This window comes from Canis aureus, chromosome 13 (assembly GCF_053574225.1).
Source record: "Canis aureus isolate CA01 chromosome 13, VMU_Caureus_v.1.0, whole genome shotgun sequence".
Classification (NCBI taxonomy): domain Eukaryota; kingdom Metazoa; phylum Chordata; class Mammalia; order Carnivora; family Canidae; genus Canis; species Canis aureus.
The window spans coordinates 23,092,406-23,119,636 of record NC_135623.1 but is presented as its reverse complement, the minus strand read 5'-3'; the positions used below and the strand labels follow the sequence as shown (position 1 = coordinate 23,119,636).

Genomic DNA, 27,231 nt, shown 5'->3' with positions numbered 1-27,231 from the left:
TGTGCAGAGTGCACACACTCTTGGCCCTGTAACGTGAGCACTGCGCGTGCAGCCAGAGTGTGTGTTTCTTTGGTCTTTTGTCGTTGACTGCTTCCCTCTGAAGTTTTGCTCCTCTCTTCTTTTGAGCATGGTTTTAAAGATGATAATGGGGCTCTAATCATATTTGCTTTCTATTAGGTTCCTCCCTGGTCATCCTGGCTGATGATGGGAGTTCCTCCTCTCTGAGCTCCTGTACAATGTAATTTATGTTACTCTGATTAAATGTCATCTACTATCTTCTTGTCTTATTATTTGACTACATGTCAGTGCATTTCCCCTTTTCCTTGATGTCAGTTTTTCTTACAAAATAATGGAAAGATGGCATGTTTGTGTATTTTTGACATGACTTAAAAATCCACCGAGACCTTTTGTTTGAAATATGTTGAACAGGGGCACCTGGGCGGCTCAGCGGTTGAGCATTTCTGCCTTTGGCTCAGGTCATGATCGCGGGGTCCTGGGATCAAGTCCTGCATCAGGCTTCTTGCAGGGGAGCTTGCTTCTCTCTCTGCCTGTGTCTCTGCTTCTGTGTCTCCCATGAATAAATAAATAAAATCTAAAATCTAATAAAATGTTCAATTCTTAGAAATATGTTGAACAGGTTAAAAAATTCTATGACTGGAACACCTAGCTGGCTCAGTCAGTGGAGTGTGTGAGTCTTAATCTTTGGGTCATGAGTTTGAGCCCCATGTTGGGTGTAGAGATTACTTTAATTAATTCATTAGTTAATTAATTAAAGGAAAGAACTTAGCAATAGAATTTTTTTTCCTAAAGATTTTATTTTTTAAGTAATCTCTACACCCAGTATGGGGCTCGAATTCACGACCTGAGAACAAGAGTTACATGTTCTTCGGACTAAGCCAGCCAGGTGCCCTCCACTGAGTTTTTTTTTTTTTTTTTTTTTTTTTAATTGAAGCATAATTGACGCTTTATTACTAAGTTTCTAAAGTATATAAAAAATAAATTACATAGCAGTGATTCTTAGAGCTTTTAGTCTCAAGACCCCTTTAAAAGTTTTAAAATTATTGAAACCCCAAAGAACTTCCATTTTTATGGGCTTTGTCTATTGAGATTTAAGATATTAAAACTTACTGAGAAAATTTTGCTTTATTTATTAAAAATTTTTTTTAAAGATTTTATTTATTTATTCATGAGAGACACAGAGAGAGAGAGGCAGACACACGCAGAGGGAGAAGCAGGCTCCATGTGGGCAGCCCGATGCAGGACTAGATCCCAGGACTCCAGGATCACACCCTGAGCTGAAGGCAGATGCTCAATAACTGAGCCACCCAGGTGTCCCTATTTTTAAAGTTTGACAGAGATTGAGAGAGAGAGAGAGAGAAAATGCGCATAAGTGGGGGTGTGGCAGGCAGAGGGAGAGGGAGAAGCAAGCTCCCTGCTTGGATCCCACGACCCTGAGATCATGACCAGAGACTGAAGGCAGACACTTATCTGTCTGAGCCACCCAGGTGCCCCACCGAGAACATTTAAATCACAGGAATACAACCATACATTCCATTAGGTGTGAGGACAGTGATGTTGTGATCTGTTGTGATATGTAGCCTCTGGAAAATCTGCTGGACCCCTGTGAGAAAGTGAGAGTAAGCAAGGCAAATGATGTCTGAGAATTATTTTGAAAATAGTTTTAAATTTGTGGATCTGCTGAAAGGGCCTTGGAGACCCTCATAGGTCCCTGGATCAGTTTGAGAACTGCTGACATAGATATGAGAGTTTTTATACATGACACTTTTATATCTTTTTTTTTTTTTTTAATTTTTATTTATTTATGATAGGCACACAGTGAGAGAGAGAGAGGCAGAGACACAGGCAGAGGGAGCAGCAGGCTCCATGCACCGGGAGCCTGACGTGGGATTTGATCCTGGGTCTCCAGGATCGCGCCCTGGGCCAAAGGCAGGCGCTAAACCGCTGCGCCACCCAGGGATCCCCACTTTTTTATCTTTTTGACAACAAAATGAAATAAGGTGGGAACACTACCAAACATCAGGTTGTTTTTTTAATTTTTTAAAAGATTTTATTTATCTATTCATGAGACAGAGAGAGGCAGAGACACAGGTAGAGGAAGAAGCAGGCTCCATGCAGGGAGTGTGACGTGGGACTTGATCCCGGGGCCTCTGGGATCACGCCCCGGGCCGAAGGCAGGCGCTCAACCCCTGAGCCACCCAGGCGTCCCTAAACATCAGTTTTTGGTTTTGATTTTGTTGTTGTTTTTAGAGGGAAGAGGTGAGAGGCAGAGAGAGAGCGAGCCAGCATCTTTTTTTTTAAATTTTATTATTTTTTTTAAAGATTATTTATTTATTTATTTATTTATTTATTTATTTATTTGAGATACAGAGAGAGAGAGAGAATGGCAGGCAGAGGGAAAAGCAGGCTCCATGCAGGGAGCCCATTGCGGGACTTGATCCCGGGACTCCAGCATCACGCCCTTGGCTGATCCCGTGAGTGAGCATCTTAAGCGGACTCCACTCCCAGTGTGGAGCTGGATGTGGGTCTTGATCTCACAACACTGAGATCATTACCTGAACCAAAATCAAGAGTCTGGCGCTTAACTGACCCTTGGTGTCTCCCCAAAGATCATTTTTCAAAATACATTCAACATAGTTTCTTTTAAAAAAAAGTGATTAGTTTCAGTGCGCCTGGGTGGCTCAGAGGTTGAGCGTCTGCCCTCAGCTCAGGGCATGATCCTGGTCTTGGGATCGAGTCCTGCATCCGGCTCCTTGCCAGGAGCCTGCTTCTCCCTCTGCCTATGTCTCTGCCTGTGTCTCATGAATAAATACAATCTTAAAAAAAAAAAAGTAACTAGTTTCTAGCTTTGGTTAAGACATGTCATTTACCTTGAAAGGACAGTTGTGTGTATTTTTGGAATATCTGCTAAGTACCATACTGCTAACAGACATTTGCTGTTGCCAGTAATGGTCAGCAAACTTGGAACACCAGTATTTTTTTTTTTTTTTTTAAAGATTTATTTATTTATTCATGATAGACATAGAGAGAGAGAAAGAGGCAGAGACACAGGAGGAGGGAGAAGCAGGCTCCATGCACCGGGAGCCTGACGTGGGATTCGATCCTGGGTCTCCAGGATCGCGCCCTGGGCCAAAGGCAGGCGCCAAACCGCTGCGCCACCCAGGGATCCCTGAACACCAGTATTTTTGTAAAAGGAAAATATACAACTGCTTTTTTAGTTCTAGAATTTTTTTTTAAGATTTTGTTTTATTATTATTTATTATTATTATTTTTTATGTAGGCTCCACACCCAGGGTGGAGCCCATTGTGGGGCTTGGACTCAGAACCCTGAGATTGAGACCTGAGCTCTCAAGATCAAGAGTCAGACACTTAACCCATTGAGCCACCCAGACGTCCCTAAAGATGTCATTTTTAAGTAATCTCTATGACTCCATGTGGGGCTTGAACTCAAAGGCTGGAGATCAAGGGTTGTATGCTCCACTGACCGAGCTAGCCAGGCGCCCCTAATTCTAGAAATCTTATACCCCTGTCAGCCAAACAGTACTTGGAGAACTACTTTGAGGTTTAAGAGTTTCGTGGTCACTCACCATCTCTTTGTCACATTTGGTTATGGTCCTATTTAAAAGGTTCAATTCTTAGGGGATGAGCCATGTTAATGTCACTATAAAGCATACACTGCACCGCATCACAAAGCGGGGGAGCAAATGATGGGCCTTCACACTTCCTGAGGGTTCTTCCTAAACCTCATGTGCCACAAGACATTGGATATGAGGATTGTGTGAAGCAGGAATGCCTGGGTGGCTCAGCGGTTGAGCGTCTGTCTTTGGCCCAGGGCATGATCCTGGGGTCCTGGGATCAAGTCCCACGTTGGGCTCCCTGTGTGGAGCCTGCTTCTCCCTCCTCCTGTGTCTCTGCCCCTCTCTCTATCTCTGTGTGACTATCATGAATAAGTAAATAAAATCTTAAAAAAAATATCGGAAGCATTAATCAAGAAGAGTTTTGTTTCCTTTCGGTGCCATGGTGCCTCAGGCTGAGTACCCTCTGTGATGTCCGTCCTCTCTGAAGACACAGGGCCTGAGCTGCTGTGGTGGCCTCGTCCTGTTGGCTTAGTCTTCCCCAGGCCCTGCTCCATACCGCTTCTCCCGTGATCTTTCTAAACTACAGATCTGACCATCATTTCTCTGCTTAATCCCCTAAGTGGTTCTCCCTTACTGATGGGGTACATTCCAGACTCTTCAGCACAGCATCTAATGCCTTTCCTACCCTTTTTACTGCTTCACCTTCTTTCCTGAATCTTTTGCTAAACATTACGCACAGTAATTTCTATTATCTCATAATGTTGTTTATACTCTAACTGCTTGCATCACACGGCTCTCGAGGGCAGGTACTGCACTGTGCTCCTACTGTTGGATTTGGGCACCTAATAATAGCTTGTGCCTGGATATATATTATATGTTATATACATAATCTGTTATGTTACGTGTAACATATAGTATTATATATATGTATACATATATATTTATATATGTATAAAAAGACATGGGCAGATAAATAATGCTGAACTACTACACAGACCTAAGACATTTAAAGTCTCAACAGTGATGAAAGGGAATATTTATCTCATCTATCTATATGTCTTTCTTTCTTTCTTTCTTTCTTTCTTTCTTTCTTTCTTTCTTTCTTTCTTTCTTTCTTTCTTTTCTTTCTTTCTGAGAGCAAGAGCGCTCATGCTAGTTCAGGGGCAGGGAAGGGCAGACAGAGAGGGAGAAAGTCTTAAGCAGACTGCACTGAGTCCAGAGCCCCATGTGGGGCTCAATCTCATGACCCTGAGATCACGACTTGAGCCAAAACCAAGAGTTGGACACTTAACTGACTGAGCCACCCAGGTGCCCCTTCTTTCTTTTTGTAAAGATTTTATTTTTTAAGATTTTATTTACTTCATGAGAGACAGAGAGAGAGAGAGAGGCAGAGACATAGGCAGAGGGAGAAGCAGGCTCCATGCAAGGAGCCCGATGTGGGACTCAATCCCGGATCCCAGGATCACGCCCTGAGCCAAAGGCAGACACCCAACCGCTGAGCCATCCAGGCATCCCAAAGATTTTACTCTTATTTTTATTTTTTTAAGTTTATTTATTTACTTTTGGTAATCTCTACACCCAGCGTGTAGAGACTCAAACTCACTACCCCAAGATCAAGAGTCTCATGCTCTGCCCCCTGAGCTAGCCAGGCGCCCCCATATTTTCTAATGATGTATTTTACACTTAGAACACCAGAACTGTATAATGATGTCTGTTTCTAAGTCTTAATATGCCATATCGCTTCAGGGGTTTTATTTTGTTTCATTTTGCTTAAAAGAAATAGAATGTTACATTTCCAGTAAATGCCTCCTATGTATTTTTTCCCTAGTCTCTTTCCTTGTTCACCAGAGAAAGCAGCATCTTGAATTTAAAGTTTTTAAATTCCCATACGTGTTTTTATGCTTTTGCTACATGTTACATGCCCACACACAAGGCACCCAACAGGGGCTGGCAAATGAGCTTGTAGGTTTTACTGGGACACTGCCATCCATGCCCATGTGTGAGTATCGTTACTGACTGCTCTCAGGCTACAGTTTTCTGTTTCTAGTTTTCTGGGTACATGGCCATCTCCCAGCCCCCTTCAACACCAGCCCCCACCCTTTGATTTCAGTTGGCCCAGGCAAAGGAGGGTCACCTTTTCAAACATTCCAGTTGAATTTTCTTTAAAAAAATTTTTTTTAAAAAGATTTTATTTATTTATTCATAGAGACAGAGAGAGAGAGAGAGAGACAGAGACAGAGAGAGGCAGAGACACAGGCAGAGGGAGAAGCAGGCTCCATGCAGGGAGCCCGACGTGGGACTCATCCGGGAGATCACGCCCTGGGCTTCAGGCAGTGCTAAACCGTTGCGCCACTGGGGCTGCCCCCAGTTGAATTTTCTCAAGACTGATTGCATTCAGCATTTTTACTCTTACACAGAGAATTTACCTTTTCTAAATAAAACATTATGTCTATAACCTTGTCCCCCAAACACCATTAAAACACCATTAAGCAAAATCCCCTTAAAACCAAACCTTAACAGGGATCCCTGGGTGGCTCAGGGGTTGAACATCTGCCTTCATTCAGCTCAGGGTGTGATCCCAGGATCCTCCTGGGATCTAGTCTCACATCGGGCTCCCTGTATGGAGCCTGCTTCTCCCTTTGTGTGTCTCTGCCTCTCTCTGTGTGTCTTTCATGAATAAATAAAAATCTTTAAACAAACAACCCAAAAAGCAAACCATAACAGCTCCTATTCAGAAAGTGTTGTTTTACTTATTTGTTTTTTAGATAAAAGCAAAGATGAGCTGAAAGTTTTGTTCCCTTGGACCCTCCCCCCCACCCCCCCAGCTTTTCCTCAGCTACTTCTGAAGGGAGCATCTGACCAGGGACAAAACATTTTTTAGCTTTCCTCTTCAGTCTTCTATTTTTATAACTTTCGTGGATGTCCGATTTCTACTTAGAAAGTCACTGACCACCTGTGTTACAGGAATCAGGGTCTCATCAGGAGAGAGAAACCACACAGTACTCTGAGCAGATAAACTTTAATATAAGAATTATTAACTAGGGATGCCTGGGTGGCTCAGTGGTTGAGTGTCTGCCTTTGACTCTGGGTGTGATCCCGGAGTCCCAGGATCGAGTCCCACATTGAGCTCCCTGGATGGAGCCTGCTTCTCCCTCTGCCTGTGTTTCTGCCTCTCTCTCTCTCTGTGTCCCTCATGAATAAATAAATAAAATCTTTAAAAAAAATTATTAACTATAAAGGGGATTTGGAGCAACATGAGATCCGCTAGTAAGAAGTAAATAAGCACATTGAAGGATGCTTAACATTATTAGCCATCAGGAGAATGCAAAGCAAAACCAGAATGAGACACTTGCCCTCACCCCAGGTTTCTATGATTATCTATTTTTGCATATATATATATATATATTTATTGATCCATTTGCTTGGTTCACACCCACTAGGACGGCTGTAAGAAAGAAGATAATAACTAGTGTTGGCACAGATGTGGAGAAATCAGAACTCTCATCTCATATGTTGCTGATGGAAATGTAAAATGGTACAGCTGGCATTTCCTCCTACAGTTAAACATAGTCACCATATGACCCAGGTATATATCCTAGGTGTATACCCAAGCCCTTCCCTAGGTGTGTGTGTGTGTGTGTGTGTGTGTGTATACACACAACCAAGAGAAATTAAAATATATGTCCTTATAAGAACTTGTACATCAGTGTTCCTGGCAGCATCATTCGCCAAAAAGTGGAAACAACCCAAATGTCCATCAACTGATGAATGAATAAATAAAATGTGGCATATTCATGTGATGGAATGTTATTTGGCACTAAAAAGAAATGAAATACTGATCCTGTTACATATGTGAACATATGTGAACCTTGGAAACATCAGGCTGAGTGAAAGGAACCTGTCACAAAAGACCACATATTTTATGATTCCATATGTATGAAGTGTCTGTAGACATTTGCCTATTTTGTAGAACAGAAAGTAGATTAGTAGTTGCTTAGGGCTAAGAGAATGGGAGGTTGGGCAGGGGGGTGACAGCTCAGGGGTGCAAGATATCATTGTGGGGTAATGGAAATGCTCTAAAATTGTGGTAATGTTTGCACGACTGTGTGAAAATACTAAAAGCCATTGAAATGTGGAATGGTTGAATTGTACGGTACGTGAATGCTATGCAATAAAGCTTTTCAAAGAAATAAAGAGAACTCTAAAGAATATAGATGTAGCACCTTTTAAGATGCTCCTTTTAAGGAGTAACCACCACCCCAGGGCTGAGAGAGAGGGCTCATTGAAGAGCTCCCCGGTCCACCGCACACCTGGTGCAAGCCAAGATACAGACTTTGGGGTGTAGTGGACAGGACCATGGCCTGCTGGGTTGCAGATGAGTTCCTGTGATGCTGCGTGCTGGAATTGGCTGGAAATCAGCCTTCTGTGGTGTTGGGAGGAAGCTGTTTGCATAGAGAAGTCTCACCAGAGGCTCTCTGCTACAAAACTGCCCAAGAAGGGTGCTTGGGGCAGCTGTTGGCTGCTGCTCATTGCACATGGTTGGGCACTGGGAAAGCCAGATGTGCTAGAGGAGCCTACCCAGAGGAACACACTGGAACCCAGAAACAAAACCCTTTTTTTCCTCCCGCACCTTTTACTGACAGAACTCAATATCCTGCCTCCTGGTAAGAAAAGTACTTAGCGGGAGTAGATCCATCTTGACAGAGCAAGCAAACACGGTGAATGTGGAGCTGAGGGGCAGTAAGTCAGTAACCCACACAGGAGTCATTGGGACCTCAGCATCCCTCCAGCTTTTTCATTCCCTTTGGGGGTCCCAAGGTTATCCTTGCCCCTAGGGCATTGTGATTCAGAGAAGCCAGAATACTGTATCTTTGGGACAACTCGCCCTCAGCCCGGCTCTCTCTAGTCCATTTTTACATATGTTTTTCTGTTCTGTTTGCTTGGTTCTCTTTTTTTTTTTTAGATAGCAACTATGAGTACAGTGGATCTCCTCTAACTCCTGCTGCTGCATGTTTTTGTTTTGTTGTTTGGATTTGTTTTAGTAATCCTACGTTTTTTATTCTTTTTCTTTTTTAAAAAGATTTTATTTACTTGATAGAGAGGGAGAGAGAGTGCAAGCATGAGAAGGGGAGGGACTGGGCTCTAGAGTGAGGATCATGACCTGAGCCCAGGCTTAACTGGCCGAGCCACCCAGGTGCTCCTGTTTTTCATTTTTTTTTTAAATTTTTATTTATTTATGATAGTCACGCGGAGAGAGAGAGAGAGAGAGAGAGAGAGAGGCAGAGACATAGGCAGAGGGAGAAGCAGGCTCCATGCACCGGGAGCCTGACATGGGGTTCAATCCCTGGTCTCCAGGATCGTGCCCTGGGCCAAAGGCAGGCGCTAAACCGCTGCGCCACCCAGGGATCCCCTGTTTTTCATTTTATCTTGCTTTTTATCCACCAGTGTTTCCTTCCTTCCTTCCTTCCTTCCTTCCTTCCTTCCTTCCTTCCTTCCTTCCTTCCTTCCTTCCTCCCTCCCTCCCTCCCTCCCTCCCTCCAAGATTTTACTTTTTTTTTTTTTTTAAATTTTATTTATTTATTCATCAGGGACACACAGAGAGAGAGGGGCAGAGACACAGGCAGAGGGAGGAGCAGGCTCCATGCAGGGAACCCGATGTGGGACTCGATCCCAGGTCTCCAGGATCACACCCTGGGCTGAAGGCGGCGCTGAGCCACCCGGGCTGCCCAGATTTTACTTTTTTTAAGTAAACAAACCCAACATGGGGCTCAAACTCACCATCCTGAGATGAAGAGCCACACCCTCTCCCCACTTAGTCAGCCAGGCACCCCCACTGTTGCTTTCATGACTCTTAACTGTCTTTTCAGCAGTGACCACTTTGTTCTCTTCCACTGAGACTTTCATTTTCGTGATGGTATTTTTTTTTCTTTGTTCACTCTACCTGAATGCTAATTTTATTTTATTAAGAAAAATGGTGTTTCTTAGTATTTTTTCCCTGAGCTCTCCCTTTAATGCCTGCTCTTAGCTCTTGTGAGCCATTTGGGAGTGGGTGGGGTCTTGGGTAATCTTTGTTAAGGATCTTTAATCTGTTCTGTGACAGCATTTTTTTCTGTCCTGGGATCTTCATCTACCATGTTTTGCCTCAACCCTCCCTACTTCTTTCTTCCACTGGGTTGCAGCATTTTTGTTTAGACCCCATGCTGATTTTTTTGTTTTGTTTTGTTTTGATATACTCTATAGCACCTCTTCAGATGAAAAAGTATTGTAACTTGAAGCCAGATCATTGGGATTTGGATCCTGGCTTTGCCACTTACTAGCTCGGTGATTATTATTATTAGTATTTTTTAAGATTTTATTTATTTATTTGACAAAGAGAGGGAGCACAAGCAGGGGGAGTGGCAGGCCAAGGGAGAAGCAGGCTCTTTGCTGTGCGGAGAGACGGATGTGGGTCATGATCCTGGGATCATGACCTGTGAAGGCAGATTTTTAACCACCTGAGCCACGCAGGCACTCCACTAGCTCTGTGATCTTAAACAAGATAATTTAACCTCTCTGTGCCTCAGTTTTTTCTGTATGTAATGGGAATGATAACCTTAGGATTGGCGAGAAGATTCAGTGAATTAAATTGTTCAAAACTTAGACCTGTGATTGGTCCACAGTAAGTGCTATATGAATATTAACAATATAAACTTACCTGCACATTGACTTGCAATTAGAAAATGCACAGTTCTTCTGCATAGAATAATTTAACATATTGCATATTAATTAACTACTTAAATCCTCCTAGTCATGCATAATGTCTGAATAGGAGGTGTGCATTCAGCAAAAATGTTTGTTAAAAAAATTGATGAGCTTTTCAGTGACTTTTTTTGGGAAGCTGGATGATAAATAATACTGCATATAATAACTTCTAATTAGCTTGCCTCAAAAATATTCACAGGGGACATGCTCAGGAAATACTTAGTGGTTTTTGCTCTGCATACTTTCATCATACTTGGGTTTATATCCAGTATGGTTGATATTTGAAGGTCAGCAAAATTCTGACATTTTAGACTAAAAAATGTTGCCAGGTAGAGTTGAGAAAATAACCGTATTGTAGGCTGTTTTAGAAATGACAGGAGTTTGGTGCAGGTTGTTTCAGTGAGCTCAGATTTTTATGATTTTCTTTTGATGGCTCAATTAAAATAACCTAGCATTATATACCTTTTATACCTTTCTTTGTTTCTTTTGTGAGCATATTATCATTGACTGAATGAATCTTCAGTCAGTGAGCAGATAGTTCTTGAATACCTACCAGGAATACAGTGGTGACTAAATAGACGCACTCCCTGCCTGGATTAGCCGCAGTATAAATGTTAAAACAAATTACTGTAAATACGCGGAAGATTACAAGTGCCCTGGGTACTGGGATGAGGATAAACAGCTGCTGTGGGAATTTATAACAGGGAGACCTAACTAAAGTGTGGAGCCGGGTAAGGCTTTTCTGTGGAATTAACCTTTAAGCTGAGAATTAAAGGCTGAGTGGGACCTGGTGAGCTGAAGTGGGAGGGTCCAGACAGTATCATCCTGACCTGGGAAGGGAGCATGGGGCCTGGAACACTCCGAGAGGTGGTCGGTGTTGCAGACCCACCCGGGCGAGGTGTCAGGGATGGCAAGAGGTGTGGGGAGAGGACGGCAGGGGCCAGAGCACCTGAGCCTTACAGGCCCTGTGAAGGGAATGGGGCCTTACCCTAAGGACGGTGAGACATTTGCACAGTTAAAGCCTGGGAGTGAGATAAATTCACATCGGCTGCTGTGTGGAGAATGAGTTGGAGAGGATCGGGAGTGGGTATGGGAGGCTAACCTGGGGCTGTAGTAGGAGTCCAAGCCAAAGGTGATAGCGACTTGAAATGGGATGGAGGGAGGGAGGATGGATTCAGGAAGGGTTTCAGAGGCGAAGTTCACAGGACTCGGTGGTTGAATTTATGTGGAGGTGAGAGCGAGGAGGAGGGTAGTGTCAAGGATGACTTCCAGGTCTCTGACAGAAGCACCTGGGAGGCTGTTGCTTCTTACTTGAGATGGGGACCAGTGGAGAAAGAGGAAATTTGGGGCATCTGTGAAACATCTAGATGATGCTGTCGAGTGGGAAGTTAAATACACGGACGTGAAACTCAGAAGTAGTTATCTAGATGGAAGAGATCAAGTTTGGGATGGTCAGCATAATGATGGCAAATTAAATCACAGAAGCAGAACGAAATTGCCTTGGGGATGTCTGCAGAATGGAAATGTTAAGCTGCACACATTACCACAAGCTTCTCTCCTGATTCAAAAATTGCTGTGCATATGTACATGCACACAAATCATACCTTCAGGATGTTTTATGTTTTGGAATGTGTACAACTTACTATACCGAGTCTGGAGTTGGGGCATATCATTAGAAATACAGTAGTTTATTCTTTCAACAGTGGTGCTGTGCTGTTAAAGGCAGGTGATTCACAGGCCTAAGTTACAGATTTCTGCTTTCAAATTGTGTACTTATTCTTTGCCGAGGCAGAAAAACAGGCAGGATGTTTTATAAATGCTATGACACAGGTAAGCATGGGAGGTTATGGAAGCAGACACAGAGTATGGGGCTATGATGAAGGAAAGCTTCCCCAAGGAGGTAAGACTTGAACGGAGCCCTAAAGATGAGCTGGCATTGGTAGGCACAGAAGGCAGAGAAGGGTCTCTCCCACCTGCTGTGCTGCCTCCTCCAGTTTCAGATGCTGTAGAAAGGTCAAGGCATGGGAAGACAGTAACGTCCAGCAGGCCTGACAGTTACAAGGTCAGTGGCACACTTGGGGACCCTCTAGCGCGGGGTATGAATTTGATTGTCTTAGCGTCCCCGTGCTTTGCATAACTCCTGGCACTTAGTGTTGCATCAGCTTTGGACAGAAGAGAAACACCTCCTTCTCAAAGATGACTGCAGGGGAAGGGCAAGAGCCCAGATCGCCGCATTCCCTCTACGGCTGAAGCGAGCTTACTGCAACTGTTCACCTGCGCAGGGAGGCCATGTGAGCTCCTCCAGCCCCAACAATCTTCAGTATTAATCTAGTGTTAGTGTTCTTATGTTTTAGTCTAGTCTTTTTCTTCTTTTTTTTAATGATTGGGTATATCATTTGTCAATTTTTTTTCACCCAGTAGTATGTCATCAGCATTTCCCTATGTCATTACAGTTTTTTTTTTTTTTTTTTTTCACAAAATAAAACCTTTTGGGGCGCCTGGGTGGCTCAGTCGGTTAACCATCTGCCTTCAGTTCAGGTCCTGGGATCGAGCCCCGCATTGGTGGGGAGTTGGCTTGTCCCTCTGCCTCTGCCTGCCACTCCTCCTGCTTGTGCGTGCACACACTCTCTCTCTTTTTCTAAAATGAATAAAATCTTTTAAAGACATAAATTACATCTTTTTTTTTTTTTTTCATCAGTTACATCTCACGTGGCTGCCAAATGTCTCATTTGGATGTTCATTCAAACACTTACTTGAGCATTTGGTTTCTTTTTTCTTTTGAAATATCTGAAAATTACAAAAAAAAGTTGCAAAAAATATTACAGAGAGCTCTCATATAGCCTTCAGCTAGTTTATGGTGGGTCTATCAGGTCTCTCCTTTGTAAAGCAACTCTTCTCCCCTCTGTAATTAAGAAACATCTTGTGAGCAGATACTTGAAGACTGTATAATACCCCATTTCTCAAAAGTCTACCCATTAATTTTAGCATCCTTTGATATTTCTTAGCCAAATTATTACTGAAATGGTCACCAAATGGTGACTTTCTAATTAGATTATTCCTTCTGCATTCATTAGTGGGCATTCTGCTCTGAGGGAAAGCTTTCTCCTCTCATTCATTAGGTTCTTAGTTAATGGGTTATAATCTATTATTATTGGTCTGAATTGCTCCTTAGCTGGCCATTAGGAGCCCCTCAAGCTGGCTCCTTTTTCCTTCTGCCATGGTTTTACTCTGAGACTTTTCTTACTTCTAGGCACCTAGAAGTTTCCAGCCTCGGCTTGTTTATACTTTCTTTGCTTCAGCCTTGCTATTGGCCATTCTTCCAGGGATCCTTGGTTCCCATTAGGGAAGAATGGTATTTAAAAACCAAGGTCTAGGGGCACCTGGGTGGCTCAGTCTGCTAAGCATCTGCCTTCAGCTCAGGTCATGATCCCAGGAACCTGATGGAGCCCCACGTCAGGCTCCCTGCTCAGTGGGGAGTCTGCTTCTCCCTCTGCCCCTCTGTCTGCTCATGCTCCCTTTCTGTCTTTCAAATAAATAAATGAAATCTTAAAAAAATAAAATAAAAACCAAGACCTCGTTGCTAGATGTACATCTCCCTGTAATCGGAGCATGACTGCTGCCAGGCCCTTTTCAGTGACCAGAGCTGGGAATTTATGCATGTATTGCACACAAAGGCACACACTATCTTTACTTCTATTTTTATATCTTTTAAATTTAATTTTATTTTAAGGATGATTTTATTTATTTATTCATGAGAGACACAGAGAGGCAGAGACACAGGCAGAGGGAGAAGCAGGCTCCATGCAGGGATCCCGACGTGGGACTCGATCCCGGGTCTCCAGGGTCAGGCCCTGGGCTGAAGGCGGCGCTAAACCACGGAGCCAGCTGGGCTGCCCTATATCTTTTTTATATATCAAAAGCCATCCATTTACACCAATCCCTTCCACTTCAGTACACCCCCCAAATTTATTCCAGTTTTCCTGTTTGCACCTCCCTTCTCCATCATTGAGAAATCTGGCTCCTCTTAGCGTCAGTATATTTACTTACTTGGTCAATCCCAGTATTGCCTGTTGCCACACCCCCGGACCAGTCACGATGGACTGATGCCCCACATGTCCCTTCATTCCAGGTATACATGCCTGCCTTGATTGGTGCCTGAAGCTTAATGGCTTTTAGATTAAATTATTCAGAAAGGAACGTGGAGAGAGCGCCTTTTTGTGGTTGTATAATCCTCTCGTTTTGTGGTTATATAGTTCATTTAATCCCAGTGAAGGACTGACTTACTCTTATATTACAAATAGTGCTGCAGTGAACAGGTATGTGCATAAGTTGTTTTGAATTTTTGTCAGTGTATCTTTGGGATAGTTTTTTTTTTATATTTCTTTATTTATTTTAGAGAGACGCAGAAAGATCAAGAGTGAGTACAAGCGAGGGAAAGGCAGAGGGAGAGAGAGCATCTCAAGCAGACTCCGTGCTGAGTGCAGAGCCTGATGCAGGGCTGGATCTCATGACTCTGAGGTCACGACCTGAGCCAAATCAAGAGTAGTACCCTCAACGTACTGAGTGACCCAGGTGCCCTTGGGATGGTTTCTTAATTTTTTATTTTTTTATTTTTAATTTTTATTTATTTATGATAGTCTCACAGAGAGAGAGAGAGAGAGAGGCAGAGACACAGGCAGAGGGAGAAGCAGGCTCCATGCACCGGGAGCCCGACGTGGGATTCGATCCCGGGTCTCCAGGATCGCGCCCTGGGCCAAAGGCAGGCGCCAAACTGCTGCGCCACCCAGGGATCCCTGGATGGTTTCTTAAAAGTGAAGTTATTGAGGTAAAGGGTAAAAGCATGTGTAATTTCGTTAGATGTGGTCTTTTCCTTTCCACTGCCAAGCAGTATGTGAGAGGACTGGTTCCTCTCACAGCCTCAAGCTTTTGTCCTAGCAATGAGTTTGAAATTTTCTCTCTTTAAGAATCTTGAGATGTTGTTCTTTTCCTTGTCTTGAAGGTCTTGACTTATTTTAAGCTCTTCTTTGTATGTCATCCACTTTTAGAAATCAGTTTTCTCTTTGGGTGTTTGTTCTAACTCTTCATTTGAAGATCCTTTTCCATAATGGAAAAGATAGAAGTAAAATAGGTAATTAGTTCAGCCTTCTCTGTAATATTTGATATTTGCTGAATGGACAGATAAGTCAGGTGGCTGACTGATGGTTGTGTGTTGGCTGGAGCCTTAGGTTGGAGTCACTGTGTGGCTGTGGCAGTTCAGGTATCACATCTGCTTTCAGGACAGACAGAAGGAGGAGGGCCTGGTACCAGCCATCTTCCGAAGGGAAAGGCTTTCCAACAGCCACCTGCTTTTGTAGGCAGGCCACTTATACTTTAAATTTGTCTTCATTGGGAGCACTGGATATATAGTCCTTTGTGTTGTTAGAATTGCAAGTCTCTGAGTTCATTTGCAATTTGAAAACTTTGTTATTTGCATAAGTACAAAAAATTAAAAATAATAAATATACTAATAAATAGATTGTATAAAACACCCCCTCTACTTTTCAGTCTATGCATATTAAGTATGTACTTAATATGTAGCCTTAATTTTCAGTATTACTGTTGCCCTTGTTTGTTACCACCAGTATGAGGCCCTACGTAGATGTATATTACTATTCTACAACTCGATTTTTGTTTTCATTTAGCAGTATATACTAGACATTTCCCCCGTGGCAGGACATACAGCAGTGCCTCACTCTATCTAACCAATACATCATGCTCTATGCTTGTTATTCTCCTCCCCTCATTGATCCATTACCCACCTGTATCCTCTGTGCTGGTGACTGACCTTTACAGACAGCATCATCCCAGCTTCCTTGCCCTCTGGCTTCCAGTTGGAATCAGCTGATAAAAGACACTGACAGAGATCAAAGTGATGAGAGAAGTCAGAGCATTTCGTATCCCCCTCTGCCCCCTGGAGTGGCTGTGTCCCCCCCCCCCCCCCCCCCCCGCCCCCCAGTCCGTAGCACTGCTCCCGATGGCTGGGCTCTCTTCCACTGGAACCCTTCTGTCTTTTGTTCTTTTACCTCGAAGGCAGGAGTAGCTTCCTACTGTTGATGGTCCCTGGGTGCTTCACCACCCCTGGTTGGTTCCTTTAACTCTAATCACACAGCTATAAAAAAGTCCCATCATTAACTTCCTTTGGTTAATTCCTTTGCGAGTGCCATCTGTTTCCTGCCAAGACACCCACTGATAGAGATGTCATTGTGTAGACGTACCGTAATTCATTTTTTTGTTCACTATTGATGGACATTTGAAATTTTTTTCTTGTATTTTGTTCTTATAATGAGCATTGCTAATGAATAATCATATACATATCTTGTAAAGTATTTGTTGGAATGTTCCTGTAGGAAAAAATCACAGAAGTAGAAATAGTAGGTGGAGGTGCATGAATGTTGGAAATTTTAGTAGCTATTTCCCAGTTGCTCCTTCAGGAGTTTACCAGTTTACATTTCTACAATGTGTTTTTTGATTTTTTTTAATATAAAAAATTATAGAGGTATAGGGTGGCTGGGTGACACAGTCAGTTAAGTGTCCAACTCTTTATTTCAGCTCAGGTCATGATCTCAGGGTCATGAGATTGAGTTCCATGTCGGGTTCTGTGCTGAGTGCAGAGTCTGCTTAAGATTCTCCCTCTCTCTCTGCCTCTCTGGCTCATGCTCTCTCTTTCTCTCTCTCTCTCTCTTTTTTTTTAAGATTTTATTTATTTATTCATGAGAGACACAGGGAGAGAGATGCAGAGACACAGGCAGAGGGAGAAGCAGGCTCCATGCAGGGAGCCCAATACGGGACTTCATCCCAAGACTCCAGGATCACGCCCCGAGCTGAAGGCAGCTCTAAACCACTGAGCCACCAGACTGCCCAACTCTCTCTCTCTCTTTCACAAATAAATAAATCTTAAAAAAAATTATAGAAGTAATACTTGCGGCTTAAAACAAATAAATTGAATTTTAGACATATATAAAAGGAAAAGTACTTCCCATTGTTTCATCGTGTTTCCTGGAGATAACCACATCACAGTTAGCTATGTAGCCTATCATGTTTTTTTTCTTTGCAAAATTTATATGCTTATCATAGAATAAATTCATATATAGATAAGGTAAATTCATTTATATATATGTGTATCTGTCTCTTTTGTGAGTGCATCTGTAGACTTTACTCTGTTCTATTGATCTATTTGTCTTTTCCTGTGCCAGTACTCATCTATCTTAAGAATTACAGCTTTGAGTTAGTTTTTTTTTTTTTTTTTTTTTTTAAGATTTTATTATTTGTCAGAGAGAGAGAGAAAGAGACAGCACAAGCAGGGGGGAGTGGCAAGCAGAGGGAGAAGCAGGCTCCCTGCTGAGCAAGGAGCCCGATACAGGACTCGATCCCAGGACTCTGGGATCATGACCTGAGCCGAAGGCAGACGCTTAACCAGCTGAGCCACCCAGGCATCCTTTGCATCAGTTTTCATATCTGATAAGGCAAATCCTCATCTAATTTTTTTTTTTTTTAATTTCTGGGCTCTTCTTGGGCATGAAATCTTCGGATTAACTTTAGATTTAAGTTAAACAAACAAACATGGGTTTTGCCTGGAGTCAGATTGAATTTATAGAGTACTGATATATTATTTCCAGTGCTGAAACTTCTCACTTAGGAGCTTATTATGTGTCTTTATTTATTCAGATCTCTTACGTTCGTTGGTGAAAATCTTGCCCGTTTCCTCCTGTTCATTTTTAGATATTTTACAGATTTTGTTGCCATCATGAGTGGAATTCTTCCCCTTATGTGTTCTCATCAGTTATTGCTGGTATAGTTTTTAAGAAGCTGTTGGTTTTTGTGGGGCACCTGGCTGGCTCAGTTGGGAGAGCATGTGACTCTTAATCTCAAGGGTGTAAGTTTGAGTGCCATGTAGGGTGTAGATTGCTTAAATAAATAAAACTTTAAAAATTTTTGTAAATTAATCTTAATAATCACCTACTTATTAGTTCTAATGGTTTTTCAGTTGATTCTCTTTGCTTTTCTAGGTGGACAGTTAAATCTGCAAATGATAACTTTTTATCACTTTATTTAAAATATTGGGGTTGAGGGTGATCCTGGGAAGTCTTCTTGGCTGATGTTCCATTTCAGATGAGCATCCATCAGATAATGTGCCATAGGTGCAAGCAGTGTGGCAGAGAATGTTCCAGACAGGCCTCGGGGAGAGAGAAATAACAAGGCTACGTTCCTATGAATTGGAAGAAGACAGGCACAGGACACAGACAAGGTTGGGAGTGTAAGAGGTGGCTTGGAGAGTAAAGTAGGGGCGCAGTCAGAAGCTGCTAGACTCTAAGGGGCAATTCGTTTATTTTAAAGGGATTGAGGATTTACTGAAAGGTGTGTGAGGAGGAATGGCACCCCAAAGATGTCCATACCTGAATCCCTGGAATCCAAAAATATATTCCCTTATGTGCCAGAAGGGACTTTGTAGATGCAATTAAGGCTATAGACCTTAAAATAGGGACATTATCCTGGATTCTTCAAGAGGGCCCAACCTCCTCATCACATGAGCCTGAGAAGCAAAGAAATTTCTCTGGCCGGACACAGAAGCAAAATGTGGTAGAGAGACTCAGGGTGAGAGAGACCTAACCCATTGTGGCTTAAGGGGGTTCCTTGGAAGACATGAGAAGGAAATACAGGAGCAGAGACTGTGTGATAACCAGCAAGGAGATGGGGACCCGGCTCTGCAGATGCAGGGAACTGCATTTGGCCAGTAGCTGGAATGAGTGAGCTTGGAGGCGGCTTGGCCTTGGGAGTCTGATAGAGCCGAGCACAGCCCTTGGTGCCCCCTTGGTCTTGGCCCTGGGAGACCCCATGCAGAGGACCCTGCTGAACCACACCTGGACTTGAGATAATATGTTCATGTTTTCAGCCACCAAGGTTGTGGTGTTATCACAGCAGCAGTGGAGAGGGGTTTAAGCAGGAGAGGAATGTCAGATTTTGTGTTGCTAACAGACCAGTCCTGCTTCTGTGTGGAAAGTGGATTTGGGAGAGTGCAGTTTGGAGATGGGGGGAGCTTGTCTTTGGGGCCCAGTGGTGGCACGGACTAGGGTAGTGATGGGCGGGCAGGGGGTGTGATTGAGGGTTTATCTGGCAGAGTTGGAATTGCCAGAATTTGGTCATTGGCTGCTGGGAACGCGGGAGAGGAGGGACACTGGGGTGATCGCTGATTTCTGGCTTTGATACTGAGTGACTGGTGAAGCTGTTTTCTTAAGACCCAGGGCTAGCAGGTTGGAGGACACCATGTCAGGAATTCAGGTGGTTCTTCATTTGCAAATTCTCCTATGCACACTTATTTTAAGGTAGAGTATATCAACGAGATGATTGCTTTATCCTTTAAGACCTAAATTGGTTTTTTGTTTGTTTTTTGATTTTAGGTCATGTAGGAAATCGTAAATCATGTGAAGATGGGACTCTTGGTATTTGTACGCAATCTGCTGCTAGCCCTCTGCCTTTTTCTGGTACTGGGATTTTTGTATTATTCTGCGTGGAAGCTGCATTTACTCCAGTGGGAGGACTCCAGTAAGTATGGTTGCTCTAGCCTGCCCCCAGGAGAAGCCCTTCATGGAGCGGGCGGTAACTGGGGGTTCAGGGGGCTGCAGTGCTTTCATATTCTTCAGAGACTGGCAGTGAGAGGAAGCCACAGGCTCCTGGCTCAGATTGCCTGCCATTTTTGTTGCTGTAGGTTGAGAACTTTGATGTTTTTCAAAAACTGCATGCCATGGCATATCCTTTTATGATCGCAGTGAAAACATGCTAATCTGCAATAAAACCTCCAAACTCTACCAGTACTTCTAGTTTTTGAATGCAGTTCTTTTTAATCACTGTAGTGTATTGCCACTGCCATTTGTATTCATTGCCTTAGGGCTTGGGATTGAAGTTGGTTTTCTTCTGCCCTTAAAACGTTCACCTTTACCTATTCTTTGAATTTTCAGTTTTTAATTTGATATTGTCTTTGCTTTGTTTTCCCTAAAGAAAGTTCACCTGTCTAATTATTTTGCCCTCTGAATAGAATAATGGCTTTCCCCACCCCTCTTCCCCAGTAACTCCTAATCCCTTTATTTGGCTTGTAGTACCTGTGGCTTCTGTGTTACACAGTATTTCCTACGCAGCTTTCTGCACCCTTCTGACTTAGTTTCGATTCATCCAGCCTGGCTTCTGTGTTGTGGTTTTAGGCTTGTGGTTGAAGGGCTCACTTTGGGCGGCACTGACCTTGGCTTGTTCTCTTCTTGGATGCAGCTCGAAGTATCACACAGCGGCCATGAGTAGTTTTCCTTTGGCTTCTTTTGTCTCGTGGCTATCTGAGCTTGGTGCAGGAGACATTGGGTAGTGGGTCCTGATTCCCAGTGAATGTGATTTCTCTAAAATAGTTTTATTTTTTACAAACAACAATTGGATACCAGTGTAGAATTTAGAGAGTCAGTCTCTAGGTGTGAGGTTAAAATGAGCTAGAGTGAGTTGGAAGAGGCAGCTGGCAGTTTGCCTGGTATAGTGTATTGAGACTGTAATATGGGAACCATTCCTATGAAATAGGCTCATTTATTTCTTACCTGGCTCAAACTCCTGAAGCAGTGTCAAGCCATTTTTTAAAATGTAGTGTTATGGTGCGCCTGGATGGCTCAGTGAGTTAATCGTCTGCCTTTGGCTCAGGTCATGATCCCAGAGGTCCTGGGTTTTAATAAAGTCTTTACAATAAGTAAATAAATAAAAATAAAACAATAAATTAAAGCTATAACACTATATTTTAAGGTAGTTGCTTAACCAGCTGAGCCACCCAGGCACCTCTTTTGTTTTATATTTAATGTTTACGTGCCTCTTAAATGCTCAGCTTATAATTTTTACTAATTACTTTGTGTTTCCAGAGTTATTTAAATTTCTCTGTTCGCTTATTTTTAAAATCAAGGAGACTACCCGAAATAAAGTGTTTGTATCACTGCAGTGCAAAATTCTGTAGTGAAAGGCATTGTCTGTGTCCATAATGGATAGATTCGTCTGTATCCATAAAACAGATAAAACTACATTCGAGGAACAGCTGTCTCCTTTTCGGTCGAGAACTATTGACCTGTAGACATAACCAAGAATTAGATAATATTTTCCTAGAGAAAGTTGAGAAGGACATTAACTTTGTGGAAGACCTATTATATGTCAGACTTTAAGCTAGCCAACTTACAAATTTAATTTACTTCTCACTCTAGCCATGACGAAATGCAGTTATCCTTGTTTCCCTGTTGAGCAAACTGAAGTATTTAATTAATTTACCTAAGTTACACAGCTAATTATTAGAGCCAGAATTGAATCTTGGTTTATTTTTATTTTTACACTTTTTTTTTTGAAATTTTATTTATTTGTTTTAGAGAGATTGAGCATGTGTGTGCAAGTGAGCAGGGAGGAGAGAGGCAGAGGGAGAGGGAGAATCTCTAGCAGATTCCACTCTGAGCACAGAGCCCTATGTGGGGCTCTATCTCACGACCCTGAGATCATGACCTGAGCCAGTATCAGGAGTAGGATGCTTAATGACTCAGCTGCCCTGGTGCCTGCTCCCCCCTGCCCCCCCCCCACCCCCCGTTGTCTTTAAAACCTGTATCATTATGTTGTTGAAAAGTTCAGTAAGTACAAAGACTAAGAATTGGATTAAATTCTGATTGGTAAAAAGAGATGAGAAGGACTCAGAAGAAATAGTGGAGAGCATCAGGAGGGCGGTGGAGAAAGAAAAAGGAAGGAAAGTAAGGGGAAGGGCAAGAAAGTGCTCCAGAAGACAGAGGGGTTTATGACCTTGGAGGTGACAGGCTTGCCTCAGTAGTTCATGAATAGCTGTCTGCTTTCCTTTGAGTGAGTTATCAGCTGACTAACCACCATTTGCATCTTTCTCTTATTCCGACTCCCAAGCCTTTCAGATACTTGAGTTTGAATAGGTTGTTTTAGACTATCTTACTATAGCACATTGTTCCCTGTGCCGTCACATCAGAAAGCAGGGTAATATGACTAACTCTGATGGCTTACCCAGGCGAAGAAGGGACCTTTACTCCATTCACAGAGTCAGCCTGAGGGTGCTCCCTAAGGCAGATAGGTGCCTGTTGTGGAGGGAGATTTAGGCTGTGGTTAATACTGGTGCTGCTGCCAATAATGGGAATAGTGACTTAGTGTCTACTCTGTGTCCGCCCTGTCATGGGAACAATACACATTCCAACTTTCACTGGATCCTCGGACTTTAGACTGACCATGACTGTCCTGTCCCACAGATGTGGAAGCTGAGGCTTCAGAGAAGCTCAGTAAGAGTGTTTATGTCTTTCACACGAGGACATTTACAAGTTTGAAAAATAAATGTCTTTACCATTACATTTCTTTAGTTTTTATACTTTTTATGACTTACCAAATTCATGTATTAGAATTCCTTCATAGTGGTAGTGGTAGGGGGTCTAGAGATTTCTATCACTAAATTATTCATTTTCTAAGCAGTTTATTCCTGTTATGGTCCATGTGCTGTTCTGTGTAAACAGCATGTAAGATGGACGTAGACCTGTGTACTTGTAGCCCTATAACATGAGAAAGAAATAAAATAGCACTTCTGTGTTGTGTTCTAAAACAGATGTCTGTATGAAATGCCATGTTGGAGCATGGAGTCCCCTCCAGATGGAAAATTTTATGATTTTGTTAATCCCGAGACATACTGTGGCAGGATGCAAACTGCTTTGTTTTGAGCAGGTTAGAGCTAGCTATGTCAAGTCTTGGTCAGATTGCTAGGACTTGGGTCAGATGCTCAACCGAAAGGCTTTAAGTATAAGATTGATCTAGTTATTAACCTGTTTTCAAATTAAAAAAAAAAAGTTTTTTCTTTATTAAGTAGGCTCCAAGCCTAGCAGGGAGCCCAGTGCAGGGCCTAAACTTATGACCCTGGGATCGAGACCCAAGCTGAGATCAGGAGTTGAATGCTTAACCAACTGAGTCATCCAGACACCCCTCCACCTGTTTTTAAAAGTCCTGTAGCTTGGGGTGCCTGGGTGGTTCAGTGGGTAGAACATGTCACTCTTGATCTCTGGGTCATGAGTTCAGCCCCACATTGTACATTGGAGCCTGTTTCAAACAAAACAACCACAACACTGAGATACCACTATATACCTATTAGAGTAGCCAAAATCCAGAACACTGATAACACCGCATGCTGGCAAGGTTTGGAGCACCAGGAACTCTCAATCATTGCTGGTGGGAATGCAAAATGGTACAGTGACTTTGGAAAACAGTTTGGGAATTTCTTATAATACTAAAGATAACTCTGTGACCCAGCAGTCACATTCCTTAGTATTTACTAAAAGGAATTGAAAGCTTATATTCACAAAAAAACCCTGCATACAGATGTTTATAGCAGTTATATTCATAATTGCCAAAACTTGGAAGCAACCGAGATGTCCTTTAGTAGTTGAATGGATAAACTGTGATAGGTCCATACAATGAAATGTTATTAAGTGCTAAAACTAAATAAACTATCAAGTTATGAAAAGTTATGGAAGAGCCTTACATGCATATTTTTAAGTGAAAGTAGCCAATCTGAAAATGCTACATACTGTGTGATTCCAACTATATGACATTTCTGGAAAAGGCAAAACTATGGGGACAGTAAAAAAGATTAATGGTTGGCAGTGAAGGGAGTGATGTACAAGCAAGTCATAGAGAATTTTTAGAGTGATGAATCTGTATGGTATCATAATGATGAATATATTTTGGTACTTTTGTCCAGACACATAGAATACACAATACTAAGCATAAACCCTTACGTAAACTGTGGACTTTAGGTAATTATGATGTGTCAGTATAGGTTCATCACTTTTAAAAGTATACCACTCTGATGAGGGATATCAATAATGGGGGAGGATATACATGTGTGGGGGCTGGAGATATATGAGAAATCCCTGTACTTTCCCCTCAATTTGCTGTGAACCTAATACTGTTCTAAAAAAAAATAGTCTTGGGGCACCTGGATGGCTCAGTTGCTTAAGCATCTACCTTCAGCTCAGGTCATGATACCAGGGTCCTAGGATCGAGCCCCACGTCGGGCTCCATGCTTGATGGGGAGCGTGCTTCTCCTTCTCCCTCTCCTGCTCCTCCTGCTTGTGAGTGCTCACTCTCTCTTTCTCTCTCTCTCTCTCTCTCTGTGTCAGATAATTAAATAAAATCTTAAAGTCTTAATAAAAAAGTACTGTAAAATTATATTTTATGTATGTGTGTACATGTATACACACATAATATGATAAAAAATATATGTACATATCTTTAACTCAATGAACAAATCAACACAATCTTGGAAGGAATTGGGTGTACTTCAGTTTTTTCATCTTCAAAATGGAGACAAAATACTGACATTTCCCTTGGCTCTGATGCTTTATTCAGGTCAGGCATTGTAGGAGAGTTGGGCAGTTGTCTCCTATCAGTAGACTTAATACCTGTGGTCCATTTCATGGAAACTTTACATATTTTACTATTTTTATCTATTTGTATTTCATAAAGTGGATATTTTATAGGAGTAGGATTAATTTCTTATGAGACCTTTAAAAATTCATACTATCATGTTTATCATTACAGCAACTCCTCTGTGTTCTTGCCTATATTTACAAAAGATCATAATTGGAGAGATTATAAAATATGCATTATTGATCTGATTACTATGGAGAGTACCATCTGGCAAGTAAGTTGAATTTTGGATCTGATATTGGGAGAAGGGTAGATTCAGTTTAACTTAATAGACCTAGGAAATTATATTAACTATTAATTTTCCATCTTAAAAATGAAATAGAGGCTGGCATTTTTAGCTTGTAGCTGAGGGTAACCCTCTGCTTCTTATGATAAAGGCATAACTGGTATTGGGCTAGCCTCTCTATATTTCTGAAACTGGACAAAATAAATGAAGCAACTCTTGTCAAGCAGTGGACAGTAGGCAGTATAAAATTTAGTCCCTAAGGAAAGGAAACTTGTGAGGTGAGCTCCACGGTTCTCTTTGGAGAGGGGGGAACAGTTTCCCAACCTTGTTCAGAAAGCTGGAATCTAAACACTGCAGTGCTTCCACTTGGCTAACAAGGCAGAGATCAGACTTCAGGGCAGCTGAAGTGGTTGGAGTCCATGAGATGGGTCATCACCGAGTAGGAAATTGTTCAGAGACAGGGTCTTGGAAGTCTGGGGGCAGAGGCAGTTCCTGGGAGTCTGTAGCTGGGGACTGGGCTGTATAATATGCACAGGGCAAAACCATCTGAGTATAACCATCTACACAGAATGGGAGTGGAGGTCAAGCAGTGTTGTGGGCAGCTGAAGAGTCAGGGACTTTGAAGTGATAGCCCTGCAGAGTGGAGAAATCTCATTAATACTTTACTACCCTTGGCATGAAGGTGCTAGAAAGGCCAGGCCTTAAGAATAAAGAATAAGATCTACTCAAGACTCACCCTAACAAGAGTATAACCAAGCCCCTGCAATGCAGATTTTGAATGTTGGGTCCCATCAAGTTAGAGAAGTAAAAAATACCATGGATTTCCTCAGATACACAAAAACATAGCGTAGACTCATTCCTACACAAATTCAAGGTGGTCAGGCAGTAATTGAACAACCTGTTAAAATACACATCAAAAGGAGAGAGTCCAAGATGGCAGAGTAGGAGACTTTAGTTCCGTCTGGTCTCAGGAATTCAGCTAGATAGCTATTAAATTATTCTGAACACCTGTGAACTCAACCAGAGATCTAAGAAAAGAATAGCTAGGACTCTACAAATAAAAAAGCGACCTCTTTCTGCAAGGTAAGAAGTGCAGAGAAGTGACTCTGAAGCGATATATGGGAAGGTAAACCGCAGAGGGGAGGGAGCCTCTGGCAGCAGAGCACCAGTTCTAAAATCAGAACTTTTAGAAGGCTGCTCTGGTGCAGGACATCCTGGCCTGGAAGGTGCTCAGGCAGTGAAGCGGGAGTGGAATCCTAGGTGGGACAGTGTGGTCTCAAGATCCCTGAGGTCATAGGAAGATGGGGGTGGGGGTGTGCCTGAGTGCAGCGAGTTCCCAGGCATCGAATCGGGAAGCTAGCTGCAATCAAGGAGCCCAGGAGTGGGCTCTCAGCCAGTGGGGGGCGTGGGTGGTGGTGGAGCATAAACCACGAACTGCTGTCTGATTAGGGGCCCAGCTGGCAGCAGAAGCAGGGAGATACCCCCCCTTCTTCCTTCTGGAGGAGCAGTGTGAGAGTGTGCTGCAGGAGTCTGCAGGGTTTGGGGACTCCAAATGGAGTTGTGTGCCTGAGATAGAGATGCTGGGTCACAGGTTGGGTGAGCAGAGACAGAGACCAGGGAGACAGGAGTGACTGACTGCTTTTCCCTGAGGGTGCACTGAGGAGTGGGGCCCTGAGCTGTAGGTTCTGGGGCTGGAGATTGGGAGGCTGCCCTTTTCATTCTCATCCTTTGAAGCTTTGTGGAAAGCCTTCAGGGAACAAAAGCCACATAGAGCAATCCCAAGCCGATTACTTAGCCTGGCCCCCTGGCAAGTTACAGTTCCGCCTGGGGCAAAGACACCTAAGAATCAACAACAGGCTCTTTCCCCAGAAGATCAATAAGAACATCCAGCCAAGGCCAAGTTTACCATTCAAACATTGAGAACTTTAAATTTCCAGTGCTACGGGTATATGTCATATAGAATTTATGGGTCTTTTTCCCCCCCACAATTCTTTAATTTTTCAATTTTAATTCTATTTCTCGTTCCTTTTCCAACCAGTTTCTTATTTTATCAAAATAAAACTGTTTTCTTTTTAAAAAATATTTTTAAATTCTCATTTCACAATTGCATTCTACCCTTTCATTATATTTAATTCTATTTTTTGTGGG

The 27,231-nt window shown here is 42.6% G+C and overlaps 1 protein-coding gene across 10 annotated transcripts in view; it reads left to right on the top strand.

Annotated features, from left to right (window-relative positions):
• Positions 1 to 27,231, top strand: part of ST3GAL3 (ST3 beta-galactoside alpha-2,3-sialyltransferase 3) — a 197,749-nt gene that overhangs the window by 5,901 nt on the left and 164,617 nt on the right. For 7 of the 10 annotated variants that reach the window (XM_077845333.1, XM_077845331.1, XM_077845340.1 and 4 more), the window contains exon 2: positions 19,772 to 19,916. In XM_077845333.1, the coding sequence (XP_077701459.1) occupies positions 19,802 to 19,916 (115 nt within the window). In that variant the 5' untranslated portion in view covers positions 19,772 to 19,801. Of the gene's footprint in view, positions 1 to 7,036; positions 7,183 to 19,771; positions 19,917 to 24,968; positions 25,072 to 27,231 lie in introns of those variants that run through there. The other 3 variants (XM_077845341.1, XM_077845334.1, XM_077845332.1) reach the window with 2 other exon arrangements.